Source organism: Sciurus carolinensis, chromosome 6, assembly GCF_902686445.1.
Source record: "Sciurus carolinensis chromosome 6, mSciCar1.2, whole genome shotgun sequence".
In the NCBI taxonomy this organism is placed as follows: Eukaryota; Metazoa; Chordata; class Mammalia; order Rodentia; family Sciuridae; genus Sciurus; species Sciurus carolinensis.
Window position 1 is genome coordinate 49,872,785 of NC_062218.1, and position 23,200 is coordinate 49,895,984.

At 36.1% G+C, this 23,200-nt stretch overlaps 1 protein-coding gene across 2 annotated transcripts in view; it reads left to right on the forward strand.

Annotated features, from left to right (window-relative positions):
- The window catches only part of Zswim6 (zinc finger SWIM-type containing 6), a 180,808-nt gene that overhangs the window by 89,758 nt on the left and 67,850 nt on the right, over positions 1 to 23,200 (forward strand). For both annotated transcript variants that reach the window (XM_047555529.1, XM_047555530.1), the window contains exon 2: positions 22,679 to 23,035. In XM_047555529.1, the coding sequence (XP_047411485.1) occupies positions 22,679 to 23,035 (357 nt within the window). The remainder of the gene's footprint in view (positions 1 to 22,678; positions 23,036 to 23,200) is intronic.

Below are 23,200 nucleotides of genomic sequence, written 5' to 3' on the forward strand. Positions count from 1 at the left end.
TGTCAATAGGAATAGAGAGCAACAGGTATATACTTTGACATTATCTACTTGAAATACCATCTGCAAGGGAATGTTCTGAGAAACCTCACAAAATCATAGCACTCTCATACTGGTCCTTGCAAACATATTCTCTTTTTTCCTATTTTAATAGCCTTTGACCATCTTACAGGATTCTTGTTTGGCATTTACATTTAAGAATGTTAACCCCTAGTGAGTGTTTTGTATAGTTCTGGGCTCATGAGAACAGTAGTTTAGAAAAAAATAACACTATACCAGTAGGGTAGGCTCACAATTTTATAGCCATACTGGTTTCTCATTCTAGAGCTTCTGAGTTTTTCTAAGAACAATTACTTGAATTCTGGGGCCAGTTTTTTTTACTTAAAATGGATCCACATTGACTTTAATATTATCAAAGATGTGACAAAGTGTTCAGCTTTTTTAGAAAAATTACTTCTTTGAATTTCTAGAGTTTTAATACTTGAGTTTGATTATCAGAGCCCAGTTTTGAATAAGGGATGAACAGAAAACAAACTCACAATTATCCTCTGGTGAAATTATGCCAGCCTGCACTTCAAAAAGGTGTTTAGTAAGTTTGGTTCTACTGGAATTTTTTTGTCATAGTGCCAGAAGTCACTTTTGCCTGGCATAGCTGAGATGGATAGAATACTGTAACGCAGACTGTCCAGAACTTTGCATAGGACACGCTCCAAGTCTTTAATACTCTGTCTCTTTTAAGTGTGGCCATTTTAGGACAGGAACAGGGTGAAGCATATGGGAGGACAGTGTGAGTGGAACTCCTATCCCTGATAGATTTCCAGGTGCCATCAGGTGATGGCCAAAAAGGGAAGGTTGCCTGGAGGAAGTCTGAATAACTCGTTACCCTGCTTCCAGTGTAACTAGAAAGGCGCACAGAGATGGAATGAGACTGAACAGTCTGGACTGACCCTGCTACTTTAGTGGAATGAAAGAATAGCTTCCGTTTTAGAACAACCCCTGGCCTACCTCCCAGCTGCTTCTTAGAAACTCTGAATATAATAGCTGTCCTGAGCTATTATAAGCCCTGAGCTAAAGCCTCCTGAGCCTTCTCACATCCTCAGCCCTTTTCTCTCCCCTCTTTCTTTCTGCCCTCCTTATATAATCTTTCCACTTACTTTTCCCCTCTTAACACTCTTGTAGTAGGTTAGGTGGGAGGAAGAATAATGACTTGTCCAAATTTTTCTTTGACCCCTAGGTGAAATGGGTACTGATGAAGACATTACAAATGAATAGTCTGTGTTGCTGTGGTATATTTCTGTAATCCTAGCTACTCGGGTGGGAGGCTGAGGCAGGAGGATAACAAATTTGAGGCCAGGCTTAGCAACTTAAGGACCATATCTCAAAATAAAAAATAAAAAGGAGGTAGAGTAGCTCACTGGTAGAACATTTACCTAAAGTGAGGCTGGGGGTTAAATCCCCCAGTACTGGGGAAAAGGGGAAGAAGGAAAAAGGAAAAGGAAAAGAATAGCCTCAGGTTTGATAATACTGATTTATGAGCCTTCTCATGCTGCTGGGAAAGGGAATGGGTGGGGCCAAATGGGAATGCACTTTAGAGATGCATGTACTCTTGTTTTTAGTGATTTCTCATTTGTGTGATTTATTTAAAAAAATTATACCAAATTAAGGACCACTAAAAAGTGGACTTTCCACTGAATTGCCACCTTGCCACTTTTTCCCCAAAGTAGGTGAATAAAGCCTTTTCTCTGACAGAATAGGCCACTGGTGGGGACTTTTATCACATTTTGATGGTAACCTTATGGCTACTCTCTGAACTGTGAATGCTTGATCTTCATAATCATGGCTGTTACTGTTCTTACTAAATATTTAGTAGTAAGTAGTATACAATACTAAAGCAAACACTGCTTTTACACTGAACTAAGCAAAATGATTTATGAAGGTAAAGCTTGAGGCAAGGATAAACTTGCACTCAAGAGAGAAATAAATGAGCATAGGAAAAAGGAACCCAGGAACATTTGCCACTGGTCATTTTGGGAACACTTGAGTATTCCTTTGTGTTTCTTAGGGCTATCTGTAATTTTACTTCATTCAATTGAGGTTTATTTATTTAAGGATAATATGGTTCCAAGAAGTCTGTTTCAGGGTCTGTAGTTTGAAGCTCCTATTTCTTTAAAAGTATGTCCTGGTTCCTGAAGATTGCCTGTTTGGCTAGTGTGTTGTTGCCATTGTGATCAATACAAACTGCTCTGATTTATGAGTGACTTATTTTGCTTAAAACTATAGAGAGGAGGTGGTTCATCTTTTGACTCCTGTTTAGCTAGGGGAACTTGAGTTTCCTTAGTCCTTTCAGAAAGCCTGACTAGGAAACTGGCATCGTGGCAGGAATGTTTTAGTTAGATTCAGAAAGTCAGGGTACAGATGTCTGAGTAATTTAGATTGACAGAATAAATATATATATATATATATTTTTTTTTTTTAATCAAGTTGTTTTAAATTATGACCCTTTACAAATACGTTTTGTAAAAGTTTGTTATTTATATTTCAAAAGTCCTGTAGGAAGTACCAAAGCCTTCTATAAATTTTTATTTTGTTTTGATTTCTCTAGTGGCCTTAATTCCCCAATTTTGTAGTTTTTCAAAAGCAAAATTTCACAGCACCAAATTTCACCTTGAAAGGAAATGAAGCTTTGAGCATTACTTTGGTTACTTTTGTACCCTCTGGGTGATTGAAGTTTTTTTCTTTGAAATCAGAATTTGATTGGTAAATATTAAGTAAATGATTCTTTTCATGTGGAATGAAGTAGTCCTCACTGAGTAAACCTGGAGTATGTTAACTTACATTTAAAAAATTGTTTAATGCTGACCAAAATTAGCACTTTTATAAGCATTTTTTTTTTTTTTTTTTTTTTTTTTTTTGTGGTGCTGGGGTTCGAACCCAGGGCTTTGTGCATGCAAGGCAAGTACTCTACTGACTGAATATAAACATATTTTTGATATCTTACCCACAGCTCTGTTTTGTCTCTCAGTTCCCTCTCTTGGGAATATATATATATTTAGAGGTTTGGGTATTAAACCCAAAGTGTTTTGTAATTAGGGTCAAACCTACTGGTTTTATTATTATTGATTGCGGAGATAATTTAAAAATTAAAACAAATGCCCTTAAGTTTTTTTATTCTGTATTTTATACCCACATGCAATAACTAATCTTCATAGTTATTCTAGAAATCTTAAAAGAAATATCCTAATATTTAAGTTTTTTTTCTTTTTTTGAGAGAATCAAATCGACACTTACATTTACTGGTAAAATGTAAAAATCCAGGTCTCTTAAATCCACACAATCTCTTCAGATATTTGGCAAGTTGGATTCCAGGTTTGTGTGGGTGGGTGGTGAGGAGACTAAAGGGGTCTCCTGCTCAGAGACTTCCAGTTGGTTCAGAGTTCTGTCCTGCTTCTCTCCAAATTCTTACCAACCTAGAGGAGAGGGGCCGTACGTATTTCACAGAGCATATATAGCACTGGCCCTATTTGTGGGGGACACAAAGTTCCTCCAGAAAGACAGTTTCATGGTCCATACTGACTGTGGATGGCTGTGACAGACATCACACACACGTCCTAATATTTGATTATTTAAAAAAAATTTTTTTCTTTTGTACCAGGGATTGAACCCAGTGGCGCTTAACCACTGCATCCCTAGCCTTTTATATTTTTTATTTTGAGACAGGGTCTCACTAAGTTGCTTAGGTTCTTAATAAATTGCTGAGACTACCTTGAACTTGCCATCCTCTTTCCTCAGCCTTCCAGGCTGCTGAGATTACAGGCAGGCACCACCACACCTGACTTAATTCTAATTTTTGAGAGCTTTTTATGATGATTTGTGGCTTTTGAAAAATAACACATAAAGTACTTGAAGATTGGAAGGCATTTTACTTGAAGTACTGAGTTAACTTTGGTCTCACTGTAAAGGAGGCAGAGATTTTTCAGAATTATGTGGGGATAGCTCAAGTGCATTTCTCTTAGTTGTCTTTCCCACAAACTTCTACACAGATTTCTTATTTTTGTGGAGGGAAAATAGTTCCTCTCAGGATGGCAGAAGAGAGATAGGAAAGGTTGTTTCATTTTTAAATGGGAGAAAGCAGATTGCGCATTATGACATTGGACTTCATTAGTTAAGTGTACTTTTATGTTGCAGATTTTGAATGGATGTCATGCTTTTTGCATTTTTTAAAAATAAATGGCTGTTATCTAAATTCATGCAAGAAAAATGAATAAATCTTTTAAGCTTGGTATTTGTATAGATGGAAAGATTTTTTAGCACCTAATGAATTATATTTATTTGGCAGAATATGCCATATATTAAAAGATGACCTCCCTCCCTTATCCTTTTAATAGTCTTATACAAATATGAATATTGTAATACATGTTTGAATTACAAAGCAAAACACTACAAGGAACACTTATGTACCTAGCAGTTCCCTTATAAATTGGAACCCTTTAATAGAAGATGATATTGTAGCAGAAGCAAGTGCAGAAGCAAGTGCAGACAGGAAGATAGAGATTCATTGGTTGTGTACTTGCACTTATAATTCACTCTTAGTAACTTATTCCAGGAGACCAGAATTTCCTTCTGAGGACAGTGTCCTCAGTGACCCATGAACCTCTCCCTAGACCCTACCTTTTAAAGGTAATATTACCTCCTACACTGCCACACTGGGGACCAATCTTTCAAAACATGAACACCTGGGAACAAATTATATGCAAACCGTAGTACAGATATGTCTAGTACCTTCACATTCATAGCTCTCTAGTATGCTATGATGAATACATTATGGTATATATGGATATTTGAGTTGCTTGTTATTATAAAACTACTGTGAGCATTATTTTGTATGTCTCCGTGCATATGTGCAAGTATTTCTTTAGGGTTCACCTATTCTTTTGGCATGAAAAGTTCTCTTAATCTGTAAACTGAAATATGAGAAATTTACCTTAAGCATCCCCAAAGGTCTTGGTGGCTTAGATATTTGTGGTTGCTATAACTAAGTGGATTGTCTTTTTATAAAACTTTATTTTGAAATAATTTCAGGTTTACAAAGATAGTACAGAGTTCTCATATTCCTTTCATCCAGTTCCCCTGGTGTGAGCACCTTATATTACTGAGGTACTTTATTCAGATTTTCCAGTGTTTTCATTAAAGTCCTATTCTTCTTCAAAAATCCAGTTCCAGATACCATATTATATTTAGCTGTTATTTTTCCTTAGTCTCTTCCGGTCTGTGGCAATTTATTGGTCTTTCCTTGTCTTTAATGACCTTGACACTATTTTGAAGAGTATTGGTTGCTTTGTAGAATGTCCTTCAATTTGAGTTATCTTATGCTTTTCTCATGATTAGATTAAGGTGCTTTGCTTTGCAAAAATACTACAGAAATGATGATTGTGTTCTTATTGTATTATATTTGGAGTCCACGATAGCAGCATGACTTCTTACCGGTTTTTGCTAACTTTAATCACTTGCTTAAGGTGATAGTTGTCAGGTTTCTCCAGTTCAAAGTTAATACTTCCTGCATTTCATGCTTATTTTTTAAAGTTTTTTAAAAATTGACGCAAAGTTGTATTTATTTACCATCTGTAACATGATTTTTGAAGTATATGTGTATTGTAGAAAGATTAAATCTAGCTGATGTATGTTGCCTCATATAGTTACCATTTTTATGGGGAAAATATTTTATATCCACTCAGCATTTTTCAAGGATATCCATATCTTTTTCATTAGAAGGGAATCGCTAAGGTCCAGTTCACCCTTAACTGGAGGGGGATTAAGCTCTACCTAAAGGAGGGAAGGGTATCAAAACATTTGTGGATATATGTTGAAATCACTACAGTTGTTCACAAGTATTTGAGGGGAGATATTTTGAGGTTATGCAAATATTCTCTTTCTTTTGAAACTTCACCCACTGATTTCATCATCAGTGTATCTTGCCTGTGGCAAATATTACTACAGTATTCTAATGATAATTTTAATTTCCTTCATTCTATATTTATTAATTGGAAGTCTTCTGTAAGGAAGATATGTCACTTCTCCCTCCCCCCGCCATTTATGTATTTGTTCATTCAGTAATTTATTTATATTGGCATAGACCCATAGATAATTTTTTAAGTCTTTGAGTTATAATCCAGTATCATGAATGTTTATTTTGTTGCTCACAATAGTTGTAACCTGGCTATTGGGTTTTTTCAGATTGAGACAGTTCCCTAAATTTTTAAAAAAGTACTTCCTTTTTGACACCATCAAACTCTTCAGTCTTATCTTCTGTTTTTGTTTTTTGTTTTTTGGTACTGGGGATTGAACTCAGGGGTATTCAACCACTGAACCACATCCCCAGCCCTGTTTTGCATTTTATTTAGATACAAAGGCTCACTGAGTTGCTTACTGCCTCACTTTTGCTGAGACTGACCTTGAACTCGCCTCAGCCTGCGGAACCTCTGGAATTACAGGTGTGCTCCCCCTTATCTTTTGATCTTCTGTTTTCTTTACCCTAGTGCTAGAACCTGCCATTTCTTTAAGGAGCCTTTGTTCCTTTTATTGAGGAATAATATTTAGAAAGCAAGATATGGATGGTGTCTTGATTTTAAAAGCTGCGTTTGTCATGGGGGACTTCTTCAAAGTCGTTTATCTGCCTTTAGAAAATGGGATTCATATGGTGACAAGAAATTATTTTTTCTTGTTAATATGGGCTCTAGCAATTAATCACATATGTTAACACATCAGCACATACTTCTAATAATGAGAAGTAATTTAGAACTTACCTTTTCTAGTTTCCTGACACAAGGAGAACTTGCATAGCAGTTTGTTTTCTCTAATGATTATTTTCTATCTGGGATACAATTGATAACACTGAAACATGCCCAAAGGAGAAGGGCCTTGAAACTACCAAGGTAACTCACAAGAAAACAGTACAAATCTGTCTTCAGACCTTACATACTCTTTGTTTATACATAGCTCTAAAAATGGTGGTTAACAAGTTTCCACACTCTTGGCAGATTTAACCAGCATTTTAGAAGAATCAGGGGGTTGCAGTTTATTAAGCAAAATGTTAACACTGTGAAAGGTGAAGCTGACATTTTTTTTTTTGGAGGGAGGAAAGAAAAAGAGCACAGGGCAGGTACATGACCCTCAGGGCGCTGAGCGAGGCTGTGAGTGCATTGTTGGGAGCACATAGCACAGTAAGGTTTTTCATAATGATAACCTGGAGTCATCTCATCAAGCACAAGTTAAATTAGATTTTTTTTTTTTTTTTTTTTTTTTTTTGGCGGTGCTGAGGATTGAACCCAGGGCCTTGTGCTTGCAAGGCAAGCACTCTACCAACTGAGCTATATCCCCAGCCCTAAATTAGATTTTTTGTTTATACTATTTAGGAAGCTAGGGACATGTTGATACATTTTCGAAGGCCTTCATTAATATGGTAAAATGAAAATGCTGGTTTTAGGAATAAACTTCCCATCAGCTATTCAGGCTGAACCTTTGGTTCTTCAGAATTATTGAGATCCAAAGTTTTCGAGCATAGAATACTACTGTTTGGTAAGATTATGATCATGGAAGTCAGATCCTCATTTAATCTGATTATGCTAACTTACTTTTCCCTTAAGGTGCCAACCTTTCATTCCTGGTTTTCTTTTATAAAATCTATATCATTAGTATGGCTGTCACTGTTAAATGAGGAGAATTCCATTTTACAGAAAGATTTAAAAAAGAATGTTTTGTATAATTTTCATATTTAAAAAACCTTAAATACAATTTGTTTCAGGAGAATCATCCAAGAGAATAAAGTAGGACTTCTTAGGGTTTTAGAAAGTATTTTTTGGAAAATAGTTCTTTGATTTGACTTGATTTTTTTTTTTTTTTAATGTTTTGGTTTAATAAAATGCTGACGTTGGATATGTAAAAAACTTTTTTTTTTTTTTTTGGGTAAATTTAGATTTTTCCTCTTAGTACACTTGGAGAGCTGCCCCAAAGGAAACAAAACAAAACAAAGCAAAACAACAACAAAAAATAGAGTAATTGCACATGTTCCCCCATCTAATTCTGAGTGGGTCTGAATGGGTTCGAAGTGCTGGGATATAGCTGCTGCTAAGGAGAATATTCTCTCCATTTTTGCAAATTTCCTCTGGCTGTGCATATGTATGTAAAGGGTAACTTGGATGGTAGAGTGAAGGATGAGGGCAAGAGGCAAGATACAAAGGTGTTTAGTAGAGATTTAGATTGTGGAAAGAATTTGGAAGAACAAATGTTAGGAGAGGGAAAGAAATCAAATAGAAGAACCAGTTACACGAGTAAAAGATACTGCTATAGCTGCCTCTTCTCTTGTCTTTACTCTTCTTCCACCATATTTTACAATCCTATCATTAATAGGTTTCTGAAGCGGGGAATTAAATTTCTGTTTGAAATTAGACCTTTTCTAATTTCTGACTACCTTTTGACCCTAGTGAGAAGAGGCAGATTTATTTCTGCCTCAAGTAGCAGGGTTCATCCTGTGCCAGAGAAATTATTAGAACTATGATGAAACATTTGTTGAGCTAATGTATTTGATTTATAAATGTATTGGCCTTTTCCTCAAAATTCCAGAACCTAAAACTGGCCATATAGTTCATTCTCTGGAAAATTTTCTTTTTGTTTTTTGTTTTTTAAACTAAAATTTCCTCGACCAACATACCTAAAATGTATTTAAATTTTAGGCAATTAAAGCAGATTTTATAAACATAACAATTTTAGTTGATTAAAGAAGTGACCTCCATATATTTTGACTGTTTTTGAGGTTCTGTATTTTTGTTGAATTTAATATACATGTCATTTTAGTTTGATGAGGCAGTAGGGTAGTAATCAGTCATTGAATCATATATATTATGCCAGTTATTCTTGTGCTTCCCCCTATTTAATTTCAATTAAAATCTATTCTAGAATTATTCTTGTTTTATCATTTGATGCTCTGTATTATGTAGACTGTATTTAAATAATCCCCTATTCTCAAGAATGTAAAATAAAGTCTCTTGGTACTGGAATTAAGTGTATTTGTCTCCAAGTATGTGGGTAGTTGGATAATCAGTTTGCCTCTAAATAAATGGCTTGGAAATATATGAAACATACATTTTAAAATCTTTTTAAAGTCCCCCATAAACTAAATAAAAAATAATTTGAGATAAAAGCTGAGATTTTCACCATGTATTTTGAATCTGAGTATATGTTTTAGCTGCTTTTGACTTGTTTAGAATCTAAAAATTGTACAGTTTGAGAGTCTGTGGGGAGATTTGCAGGGATGCCCTTACCCTAAGTAAACAAAACTGAAATACTCTGCCTAATTTCGTACATGTTTTGGGGGAACATCTGTTGCCCTTTTTCAGATGCTCCAGGGATCTATGACCTTCTCCCTTTCACAACTTGTCACCCCCCCCAAAAAAAAAAAAAGAATGCAAGAGACCACCAATCTAGTACTTTAGCCTTTTTTTTAATAAGTATGAAAATAAGCCTAAGCCTTGAAGTTAAATAACTAATTAGTAGCAGAACTGGGATTAAAATCTCAAGTCTCTTTCCCAGGGCAGTTTCCACTCTATTCTGTATCCATTTCTCACACAGATTTTGATTCTGAAACCTAAGTCACTATGTACATAATTGCTACTTAATTATCACTCTTCTACATTTGAAGCCATTCGGGTTTACATTTCTTGTTCAAAATGAGCAGCAAAAATTGGGCATGGTGATTCTCTGTTATCTATTGATCACAACATAAGGTCATCATTATTTAAATAGTTTATTTAACAATTATTTGTTATTAAAAGGAAAATTGTGATTAGGTCCTTGGACCAAGAGCTAAATTTCTCTGACTTGTTTTCTGTAATTTTCTCACCGACATCCAAGTCGAATGTTCTCTTGGCTAAAATACGTCTGTTCATTTACATTATAAATACTTTGCCTTCAGAAGAATAAAGCCAAATTGTTACTTATAATAGTGTATATTATTAATAGCATTTTTGTGAGATTTTTGAATGTCGCACTTTTTGTGGGAGGGTACTGGGAATTGAATGCAGGGGTGCTTAACCACTGAGCCACATCCCCCAGCCCTTTTTTAAATATTTTATTTGGACCCAGGATCTTGCCTGAGTTGCTTAGGGTCTCACTAAATTGCTGAGGCTGGCTTTAAACTTGCCATTCTTTTGCCTCATCTTCCTGAGCCACTGTGAATGTCACACCATTAATGAGGGATATTGTCTACAATAATAGTTTAATTTTTAGTAACTACTCCTTTATATATGCTTCCTGGGAAAGATAGATAAATCATTTGTTTTCAGACTTTGCTATATTGCAACTTGGCATAGTAGAACAATTTGGTATAGTACTAGTTTTCATTTAACCTATTAAGTAAATATTTTAATTTTTCATTCATTTATTTATTCATTCATGCAATAGATACTGAGTGTGTATCATAAACTAGACCTAGGTACTTCTAAATGCCATCAAGACCCTAACACTTAACAGACCATCTTTCGTAGGACATGGGTCTTGTTATATTATAAAATAAATTCTTTTTTTGTTGTTTTTTTAATGAAATAAATTCTAATGCGACATCTGCATCTTAGACTTTCTTAGGCCTTCTTGCAAAGATGAGAGCTTTTTCTCTCAAGTTTTGAGGATTTGGATATAAAATATTGTAAACACATTTTTGACCATTGTGAGTAAAGAGAGTATCAATACCAATAGGTATTTCTAGTTGAGAGTATGTCAGATGAACCTTGGACGGTAATTGTAGTGCAGTAACAACAGCAGGTGTATTTATTTTGTATTGCATTATAAGGAGATTGACTTTCAACACGGTCTGACTTTCCCAATAAATACTTAATTTTTCCATGGTGGCTGGGGAGTATGGATGAGGAGTCATTCTCAACTTTCACCACACATGCCAGATGGACTTGAACTCCTAGAGAAAAGAAACCACAAACTTTGTGAATTGATTTAAGCTGATTTATGATTTCTAAATTCTGAGTTGAGCACATAGTTCTGCTTAGCAATCCTACTGCTCTTCCTGACCTGTGTTCATTTTCTACTGCTGCTGTTCTAGATCTTTTACTATCATTCTTCTTTAACAATCTTATAAATAGAGTTCAGTAAGAGTCCCTTACTGTATAAGTTCTTGGAACCATTATCATTCCATTTTGTGCTTTTTGAATCTCCAGAGGTGGTGCTAGATGTACTTAATCCTTACTTGATCTTGGGAACTCTTCTTCCTCTGTTAATGAGGTTTGTGCTAGAGAGATCTTACTTATTTATGAATTCAGCTCCAGTCTTTTTAACTATCAGATTGTCCAACAATGGAGTGACTTGTCAGAACTGGAACTTTTGTGTTGTTCTTGAATGCTTTCCTTCTGCCTTGTACATTGCCTGTTACAGAAGGCCTTACAGAAGGGGATTACAGAAGTGGCTGGTGAATGGTGCGCCCACTCATGTCCATAATAGTGCAATGGACAGAGAAAGAATACAGTTTTTTAAGTCAAGAAGGCAGGTAAGATGATCCATTGGTTTTACTCGATTTCTAATGGACTTTAAAAATATTTCTATATTATTTATTCTATATTTTACATAATTTGAATAGATAAGCCTTACCTATATTATGCAATCTGAGATTTTATTTTATACAGCTGGAAATTTTACTAACTACATTGGACACAACAAAGAGATATCATTCCTTAAGAATCTTAGTTATAGGCAGATGGGTAAAATTATTTAGCTTAAAACTAAATAACTTGCTTTTATACTGAATTTCAAAGCCTTAAAAAAAATGCTAGTGACATATAAATGACTGTAACTCTGGCAGTGTTTATCCTATCTCCCCTTCACTGAGCCAAAGTTGTCAAGTCATTTGTGGTGACCATTAACAACCAAGGCAAGTGAAAGATTTTGTGCCATGTAAGTGCCTGTGACATCTTCTTGTCATATGGGTACCATGCCATTACTACTGCCAACCTCCCTAATTTTTAAGAAATCACCTGATATCTACTTATAGTATTTAAAAAATGGGAAAAGAAAAAGAATCAAGAAATAGGTAGTAAATAACTTGCTTGTGGGACTAAAATAAGGTAATGACTGAAATTTGGATCAGGAGCCCTGTCTCTCTCCATATTGTCAGTCTTTGAGTTGTGTAGCTTGTCATCTTCTCTGGACTGTGGCTAAACCATAAGGGGAGCCAACCATCTAGGAGTTAAGGAGAGCCTTAGTGCCCTATTGCCAAAGTAGGCTGAGCCAGACAGTATGGCAAAGCTATATGATGACCATCAGTGTTTGTATTGGTTATGTGATCATCAAGCATCAGTGTTTGCACTGAGTCTGTGGCTCCCAGAATACATGTTGGAAATCATTTATATGTCAGATTCTTCATTCAGAAATACTTTGAACACTTTCAGTTTTGGGGGAAGCACTTTTTCCTTATAAGTAGTGTGTTCATTGTAGAAGTTTTAGAAAAAAACCTTTCCCCTTACCAACTAAAACAAGGAAAATAGATCACCTGTAATTTCACTGCTCCAAGATATGGGTGGGAATGTCTTAGTAACTTTATTTGCATTTTGAACAGATGACCTGTCTCTTCTCTTTTATCGCTATGTATTTAAGATAAAAATGTACCATTTAGCCAGGGCATACATACACTCACCTCACTGTTCTTAAGGGACACACACACACACACACACACACACACACAGCAGAGAGGATTTTCTTCTCAGCTGGATCTCCAGTTAGGGAAATAACAGTCCTGGCAGAGGCTAGTGTTTTTTTGGGTTTTTCAAGGAGAGTAGGAGCTCTGACTTCACTATGCTTTAAATTACTGAAAGCAAAAGCTGGGGTCACTTTTTTTTCTATAACAAAAGTTGCAAGTCTCTGTATCATTGCCTCCAAATTTCAATTAGTTTTCCACTCAGTGACAGGACAGACTTAAGCTATAAAAATAATTTTACATACCTGACATGGAAGGGTGCACATTAGGGATAAAAGGGGTGTTTTTATATTTTAGTAGTGAGTATAGTGAAATAGAACAATGAACATTTACTTATTGAAACTAAAAATTGAGATAAAATTAAATCTTCTAGGTTCCCTTCTTTTTTCCTTTTGTTTGGAATCAAATCATATTTTAAGAATGTGCTATAAAAAATGAGAAAAGAAAGAAATGATAGCAGTTTTGTTAATTGGAAGTATGAGTACAATAGAATATGAATTGCTACAACAACAAACCGTTGTCTGTTGTTATAATAGAATGCCAGCACGCTCTTGGGAACTTGGCATTTCCAGCAGCATGTGCACTCACTCTGACAGTCTGGGGTTTTAGTGCACATGTTGAAAATGCCAAACTTCCCAGAGCATGCAGCATTTGTACTACAGTAATGATGGTGGCAGGCATTCCATAAAAGGAATTGTGTTGGTGGTTTATATACATTGTCAGTTCTCATATCATTTTTACTTCAGCCATGCAAAATAGCTATTATTATCCCTGTTTGTAAATGAAAAAAAAAAAAAAGACTGAGTTATTTGCCTAAGGTCATTTAGCTGAGGCACGATGGAACTTGAAGGAAGGCTGATCTCGGTTTAGAAGGTTCTAATTCTCTCTACAGTGCTATTCCACCTCCTGCTGCATTCTGTTGCCTCTGACTCTCTGGTAGGGTGGACTGCCTTTGGCAAAAAGTGTGTTACTAAAATAGTTACCAATATTTTTTACATTAATTGAAAAACTTACACATAAAGAACCCTCAATTATGGGGAATCCCTTGGGATGTTGTAAAACAATCTCTTTTTAAAAGTAAATAACTGATTAATATTTTGACTCAGAGTTTTTAAATTAAGGTTTTACTTAACATTGGATGGTATAACTGGAAGAATTGACAATTATGATAGTAACAATTTTTGAATCTTAGAAAATGTTATTTTCTCTCCCTGGCAAGTTTAAATATCACATACATGACTTCTTAGCCTGGGAACATTTGGTTTATATAATAAGTTAGAAATTGTGTACATTTAAACAAATTTTATTTTTACTTTGGTGCTGGAGATTGAACCCAAGTACGTGTTCTAGTACTGATGTAATTCCAGCCCTTATATATATATTTTTATATCACAAATGTATATTCTTCTACCATTCCATTTACTATGTCTACTCCATGTATTTTGACTAGCAAAACTTTGTTTAGGTTATTTTTATAATCATCTGGGTCAGTGGTTCTCAAACTTTGGTCTCCAGACCCAGTAGCATCAACATTACCTGGTATGAATCAGAAAGTCTCCTGTGGGGACTGGGAATCTCTATTACCATAAGCTCTCCTGGTGATTTTGTTGCACATTACAGTTCGCAAAGCACCAGTCTATAAGTTCCACATGCCAAGAGTCTTTTTGGTGCGGTGTGGGGTGGGGGGTTTGCCTGGTTTTTTTTTTTTTTTTAAAGTGATAGGGGTTTAACTCAGAACCTCACATATGCTAAGGCAAACATACTATTATTAAGCTACATCCCCAGTCTCCTTTTTGTTAAAAATATACTGTTTTGAGACACAGTCTCACTAACATAGAGTGGTTTTGAACTTGCAGTCCTCATGCCTCAGCCTCTGAAGCAACTGGGAATTTATAGTGTATGCCACCAAGCCCCACTATAAGAGAGTTAGTGTGTTCTTTCTTGTAACAGATTCTTGGGTACCTCCAGCAAGCTAGTCCTCCTTGACAGGGATGCCATGGGCTTTCGAAGTGTCACTTTCCTGCTTAACTTGGAGTATAAGAGAGGAGTGGACTCATAGAAATAGTCTTTAGTTGAGTTAAAGTATCCTGGGCTGATGGCCAAAGCATTTGGTTATTTGTGACTTCTACATTGCAGGGCAGGTGTTACTTGGAAGAGCTCTCTGTGATACAGTTTGATATAGTTTCAAGAGCCTGGCCTATTCCAAGAGCTGTGCTGGCTACAGAGATGAAAGATTGTGCCTTGCTTCCAAGGGTTCTAAACCTTAGCAACGATTCCTCATAAAGTATCTGGATCTGTTAGTTTGTCTCCTCTCATCTTTTCAATCATTGGCATGGGAAGATACTATTTTTATTGGTTTATTGTTTGGATTGCAGAAATGCTGTGTTCATTCCAGTTCCTTTAGAGGCCTACTTAATCCAGCGTATTTGACCACTGCCTCTCTGAGAGAAGCTGTTTCTCCACCTGTAAAAAGGGGGGTTTATTATACTTGCTAAAAATACTGATTATGAGAATAAAGTGGGTCTGAGCCTGGGTATGGGGTAAGGCATTAGGAACTAGTTAGGGCCAAAATGTGGGGTCTTGTGCTGAAGTTTCAGAGTGTGAGTGGAAGAATTTGGCCAGAGGTCCTGCCTTCTCCCCTCCCATATCTGAACACACTTTCTCCTTACCTCTCAGCCTGGTAAGCAGAATGAGTCCCCAGAGTTTTCCCCTTACCACTGCTCCTAAAACAAACAGCCAAGCATTTCCAAAGGTGGTTGTGAGCAACAACGGGAAATGAACTGGTAAAGAGGATCTTCTGTCTCCTCATTTAGACACTGGGCCCAGGAGGTGTGCTGATGTGCTGAGACTTGGTGTTTGGGCAACATAGGGCTTTAGAAAAAACTTCATCTTTGGAAATTTGGAACCCAGGCAAGAGACCAGAGTGACCAGGGCAGGAAGGAGCATTAAAGTGTGGTGGGGACCATGAGGACTCTGTGGGCTATAAAGAAGTCCTGAAGGGAAAAGGCTGCCTGGCTATCCCTGCTTTTAAGAAGGGTAGAAGGCCAGACCTGCTTTGCTTCTGTTAGAAAAAGTCTGGCATCAGAGAAAGCAGTTTAAGATTGGGGTGAACCATTTAATTTCTAAGTACTGTACAGGGTTATAGTTGTAGAAACACTAACTCAAATTCTACCCAACTCGTTTATCAGTATCTCTTCCTGGCTACCCACCAGAATCTAAGACTGGGCAATGATCGTTTCCCTCCAATAAGCACATTAAAATCCAGAAATATATCCTGGAAAATTACTTGATGATAATGGCGGTGGTGGCAGGGGAACCCTTATGTACTTAGGGATTTGGAATGACACTGAATGATGTGACTTTAACAAAAAATCTAACACTTCCCTCTTAAACTGTGCTTACTTATTAGGTACTCATTGCAGATAGCAATATTAGTGAATAAATGTCTTATTTTAGAAATAATTGTAAATAACTATCTAACCCCACTCATACCTATTCTGATTAATTGGATCTTTATATGAAATGGTGTAGGAATCTGCATTAACAAGAAAACAAAACAATAACAAGCAGAATGCTGCTGGGAACTCTTGGTTGGGCCTATCCAATGCATGCTTCGTAAATTTTTATGTTGTTTATATGGTGTGTTGTGGTTTACAGTCTGGCCTTTGCATTAATTTGCCATTGTCTCTCTCAAATATTAATGAAGTGTAGGAGTGATTCTCTTCCAAATAGGCGTTTTTAAGGTGGACTTCAAGTAAACCTTTTCCATTAAAAAATAATTTTTCAGAAAGATTAAAGCTGCTTCATTAGTGATTGCTGGCAAAAATCTCCTAATGTCTTCTTATAAGCTGTTTAAGCTTAGTATTAGAAATTAGGGCTAGAGGATTTAATTAGCCAGCTCACAGGATGCAGTCTCTTTAATTTAGCATTTCCCTTTGAAAAAAAATTGAAGGAATATGATATTTTAGGTAAGTTGGTTTTTGAATTGAGATTATTGTTTTCATCTTAGGTTTTACAATGTCTGTATTGATGTTCAGGAGATTGTGTGTGATTTGAATTGAAATGTTTTGTTTTTCACATTTATTATTAAATATGGGACGTTGATTATGTGAAGTAGTTCTCAGAATTTAGGAAAGATTTATAGTTAGGTTTAGGGGTAGAGCAACAACTACCTTGTCCATTTTGCCAGGGACACATAATAAGTATTAGTTACTATACATTTAGCTTATCCTAGTATATTTAGTTAACCAATGACTACCTTGTTATTAGAGTATTAAATGTAAGCACTTTTGCATTTTAGGACTTAGCTTTAAGAAAATACAAACAACAAACAAACAAACAAAAACCTCTCAAAACCCCTGCTACCCTTTCAGCCTAACATTACATTGCCTTGGTTTTTGCCTTTAATTTCCCTGGGGGTTCTTTTTATTTAGGAGAAGGGTAAAAGATGTATTTGTGTAAGTACTACATCAGTGCTTCTGTTAAATTCTTCTTCAACAAAGAATATGTTACTTGAGCGCCTCATGCACAGGGCACATATTTTCTGAAAGTGTGTGTATTTATTTCATGTCTACCAGTTTATTTATGCTTTGAGTTTATAGCCAACCTTTAGAAATTCTGTTTTAAATTTTAAACCAGTTGTCTTTCCATCTGATATTATGGGTCTTCCTTGTCCCCTTTACTGGGCAACTAAGATTTAACTTTAGATGTGTAACTTTAGATGTGTAAACTCATCTTTAAGAAGAGTTTAATCTTTGTTAATGTGAAATTAATGTATATGATTTGAATATGTGTTCATCTGTGAGAAACATGCTTCTTCAGTGTTTCTCTACTGAATCTTATTGACTGTTGACCTACTACTATAAAATTCAAGTGCAAATAATGCCTCATCAAAGACAGTTTGAAGAGAAGTTACTTCTTCTATGTCTTGGCAGTCATTGCAGTAACAGTTCTTCAACTTTCAGGTCTCATATGGAGGACCCCTTAATGCTTTTGCTTTTGGGGATTTTATCTGTTGGTACTTACAGAGAAATAAAGCAGAAAAATGAGAAAAAAATAAACTATTAAATAATGGTATATATTATGTTAACTGGAAGAAATAACTATAGTTATTTACAATATTTTAGTAAAAAGAGTGAATACTGTTTTAATGTCTAAGTGTCTGCCTTAGAGGAGAGCTGGATTTTCCTTTTTGTATCTGTGTTCAGTCTGTGCTACTACATGTAGCCTCTGGAAAACTAGATATGTACTCGTGAGAGACAGTTTAAAAGGTCAATGATGTCTAGGTATAATTGTAAAAAAATTTCAATGTTGATGCCACCCCCCTCAAAGTGATGTGGGGTCTTTTACAATGTCCCAGGACTGCACTTAAGAATCATAGCTTTATAACATTTTAGAGCTGCTTATGGTTATTAAAAAACTCTTTTGTATAATATTTTCTAGTTTCTTTGTGCATGGAATAAATACAAAGAAGTTAATACAAAAATGGGTAAAGAGCTGCGCTGAGTGGAGGTATAAATGACTCTTAGAAGTTTTTCAATTTTGCAATCAAATAACAATGATTCTTGTAGTGTTTCCCTACCCTCAGACATTCTCAGTGATCCCTCTTATTTTCCAAGCCACTTCATAAATGAGGCTTCCTCCCGTAAGATTCCAGTAGCATAGAAAAGAATGTGTTATGGATGAAGGGACTGTGTCCACACCCCTCCCTGTTTCTCCAGCTGGGAAGGGAAGGAAAGGGAATAAAATTTAATGAGCACTTTTACTGTGTGCCAGGTGCTTTACATATGTTATTTCATTTTAATCCCCCAAACAACCCTACAGCGTATCTCTAGACATGTTCTTGCACATATAAACTGAGACTCAGAAAGGTCAAATAACAAGGCCGAGGCACACAGCATATAAGAGGTAGAACCTGATCTGAATCAAAGTCTCTCCGTTCCCCAGGCCTTTACATTACTGTGCTTCAGTTTTGTACTTTGTTTTTCTTCTATTCCTGCAGATTAAGAATGTGGATACTAAAGTTTTATTGGACTCTATGACAATATGATAATAATTTGACTGCCCTGTGAAGTTGCTTTGGTGGGATTAACTTTTTTATAGGTTATATTTTCTAAAGTCAAACATTTTTAAGACAAGGCTTAAAATAATTTCTTCAGTTTTAGTTCTTTGAAAATAAAATTATCCACAGAGTACAGGATTGCCCCTTTTTGTGGGCCCAGTTTTATTCTAAACACCTGCTCATTATAGTTATAACACCAGAAAGACAAAATTCATTCTCAGGAGCCTTGTTTCATATCAGGTCACCCAGTACCCAAGAGATAAACCCAGCTAGGGAATGGGTAGGGTGTTTGGGGCGAGGGGATGGCTTATAGTCCTCTTAGCATTGTTGAAGGAGGAATATACTCTCCTTGCTTCTCCTGTGGGTATTGTGGTATGATTTAGGACCCACAAGTTAGTGGACTTTCGAGGGTTTGATGAGTTGGAGAGGCCAAAATACACCATTATACAATCCTAAAGTAAGAAGACTTACTCAGTGCTGCATATTCCTAAAAAGAAATATAATCCAGCTACCCTTTGTGTGTATACATATGATTTTCCTTTATTTAAGGTTCAAGCCTCTTGAATTTCAGCACCCCAGCCAAAAAGGCAAGGGGAGTCCTTTCCCCCAACCAAATAGGCCTCTTAGCATTAAATAGTTGCCACAAAGCTAGTCAAACTGTAGGTGCAGCTGATGTGAGAGCAAAGACTTAAAGGGCTAGATAGTAGAGGAGTCACCATGGTAGCTGATATTGGAAAAGAGTAATCCAAAGATTCCACTTTGAAACTACCCCCACTTGCTTGATGGTAGCACTCTAACTGTGAACAGTTAGCTGACACTGATTGGGTTGGTAGGTAGAATGTATGTTTGGAAATATTTATATTAAAAAGGGTTGGAATTTTTAAAGGTATTTGGGCACTTGAAAAATAATCTAGAATTACTTGGGAAAAGGAACATTCCTGAAACACCTTAATCTTTAATGATTAATGAAGTGTTAGTCTATAAGACGTGTTTATTTGTGGTCTTATGTATCTTTTGGATTAAATCACTTGGAAGTCACAATGCTTTGTAGTTAGTTTTTTAAAATACTTTGCAAGAATAGCAAATTGTCAATTCGGCAAAATCGGATAGTATGTGGAATTTTTTCATAGCACAGTTGTACAATACTAAGATTTAATAATATACTTCTTTGACTTGTGTGACTCACAGAAATAAATATGATCATTTAAAAAAATACTATTGGAGGGCTTTATCAGTTTTCCTAAGGGCCTTTTCTTTGATAGTTAATATTCACTCTTCTAAAGACTCTAGTATATTATTTCCTGGTAGACTGTCTAGAAAACAAATTATTTTTTAAGGTTGTGCTGGGTGTCAAACCCAGGGCTTTGCACATGCTCTTCCCTCAGCTATACCTACAGCCCTCCTTAGAGACTCTTTGCTAACTTGTCTTTGTCATATGGATCCTCAATTATCTCAGCTTTGCCTGTGATTAGAAAAATTCTCCAATATTACTTTTGTGAGGAGACGAATCCTTTGACATGGCAGGCAAGGAGAGATGTGATAGTTTTAAGTGGGAAGAGGTTGATTTTGTAAATGACCAATTTAGAACTACTTTTCTGTTAGATATCTGGTTTCCCTGCAAGCATATATGTGACAGGTAGAAAACAGTTTTCCTTGAACTAAATACATAGAACATACTTTGGAGCTTTCTGAACTCTCTCATGGTTCATTTGTATTCTTTGTCTTAACCTTTACCTGTCCTGTGGATTTTTTTTTTACTCTTTTATTTCTACAGACTGCATTTTGATTCATTGTACACAAATGGGGTATAACTTTTAATTTCTGTGGTTGTACATGATGTAGATTCACACCATTCATGTAATCAGACAAGTACATAGGGTAATGATGTCTGTCTCATTCCACCATCTTTCGTACCCCTACCCTTTCCCCTCTCATTTCCCTCTATGTAATCTAAAGTTCCTACATTCTTCTCTTACCCCCTACACCTATTATTGTAAGTTTGTAGTACATCTGGTGTATGTAGATTCAAGACTGCCCTTATTTTTCTTCATTTTTGAAATTTTCTCAGGTATTTACTTTTTTACATAACTTTTTCCTTATGGGAAAATAGGCATTTAAACATTTTAAATTTCAAATAGACATTAAATATTAAACATTTCGTATACTTACTTTAATTGTGATTTTCAGAAAAACTTCAGATATAAAGGAGACTGGGATATCTATTTTGAAACAGGAAAATATTTGTGGAAGAAAATCAAATGGTCATTATGTGATAGTTTTCAAATTTTCTTACTGTGAAGCAATGATGGTAACTCATTTTTATGAAAGGCTCATTCTATTTGAATCATTCAGTCAAAATTATTATAACACTTTTCTTCTTCTATGAAGTGTTCATGAATATGAATTATCGAGTTGAAATTATATTACTCTGAAAGATTTCTGGTGAGTGATGTTTCTTCCAACTCTGGCCTAGGTAGTTTCTATTATGAGAGACAGTAAGTTGGGTACAGACATCCCATGTGTGAACTCTTGGTGTTGTCTGACTCTTCCTCTCAAGCCACACATACCAGCTCCACGTGCACTACCTCTCTGAGTTCCCCACATGGTGAAAATCCTTTTAGTGAATGATTTGGAGAAGTCTAAGAAACAGTGGCCAGTTTGATGAATTTTATTAAATAGCATAGTAGAAGGCTGAGAGAGATCCCACAACTTCTTTATGTAGCACTCAAGTTTCTTTCAGGCATTTGAAATCCTGAAGTAAAATTGAGTCCTGAACATTCCCAAAGGGATCAAGGTTGGTTCCTTGGCACTGAATGTGACTTTAGAAAGACTGGACTGGACTGAATGGATGCTCAATCCCCCTCTTCTACCCTTCTCCCCAATTCAGGTTAACTTCCTTATGCATTTTAGGGAAAGGGAGTGTGGAAGGTTTGTCTTCTGGCCAAATGGACTAGGACTGATTGGTGCATAGCGGTGGTGGGAGGCAGTTTTCAGTTGGTGTGGGTTTAGCTAGAACTGTCCAAGAGGGAGTGGCTACCTGAGTGGGGTGGGTCATACCTCTGGCTCATTAGGAGCAGAGTTCAAATGGCCATTGGTCATGGAGCTTGTAGAGAATTCCTGTGTGGTTATAAGTTTAAGGTACAAGTTTTCTAAGGCCCTTTCCTTCCCCGTTGTGATTTTTGTACTCTGTGTGTATATGTGTGTGTTTAATAATCTTACATCTGTACCAGCTTTCCTCTATGTGATATGGAAAGATTGAGTTACTTATTAGTATGTGGCGTATGTGAGATTTGGCGAGCCCTGCATTTCTACCAGCAGTTGCTGCTCATAGATATTGCCATATTGGAACATATCTGATGCATGCCACGGAAAGGATTATTAAATTAAAAAATTTCTCTGGTCAAAGTGTGTGAAAAACCTCAGAGTTACCTAACATTGGTTGGTTGGAGCAGACTAGTGGCTGCCTAGAGTAAAGGTGGAGAGAAGGGGAGGTATTTTTTTAAAAAGAAAGTAAGTTGATAAGAAGAAAAAAGAAAGATCATGAACCCTACTGATCTATAAGATTTTCCTCTTGATACCAGAGATTCAGAGTAAAGTGATGATGGTCTACTAGTGCTGTGATCCAACTTGGTGATATACTGTGATAACGGTTTTCATGTAGTTACACAAAATACCTCAACATGTCCGTTGATTCCCGTTTATTTTTTACCTTTATGGGGAAATGGGTGGTGGTTAGTGCCTGAATGTTTTTACCTGAAAATAAAAGCTGTCGTTTTTTTTCTTGCTGCTTGCTATCCAGCACCTTATGTTTCCAAGAGTTAGAATAGTCATAGCATCTGAATGCAGACGCTGAACTCTCCCTGTCTTTCACACAGGTTTCCACTTGAGTGGCACAGTGACAGAACCTGCAATACAATCGGAGCCAGAAACTGTTTGCAACGTGGCCATCAGCTTTGATCGTTGCAAGATTACCTCAGTGACCTGCAGCTGTGGAAACAAGGACATATTTTATTGTGCCCATGTTGTGGCACTGTCTTTATACCGCATCCGCAAGCCAGATCAGGTCAAACTGCATCTTCCCATTTCAGAGACTCTCTTTCAAATGAATAGAGACCAACTACAAAAGTTTGTACAGTATTTGATCACAGTGCACCACACGGAAGTTTTGCCAACTGCTCAAAAACTAGCAGATGAAATTCTTTCCCAAAATTCAGAAATCAACCAAGTTCATGGTAAGTATAGACCAAGTTCATGGTGAGAAATTCCATAGATTTCTCCTCTGGCATCCTTTTCATTTATAACTTTGACTCTGCATAAAATTAGTTAAATGTAAAATAGGTCATGAGCATTGTTCTAAATTTTAAATTTAGTTTTATATTCTAAAATATTTCTTTTGA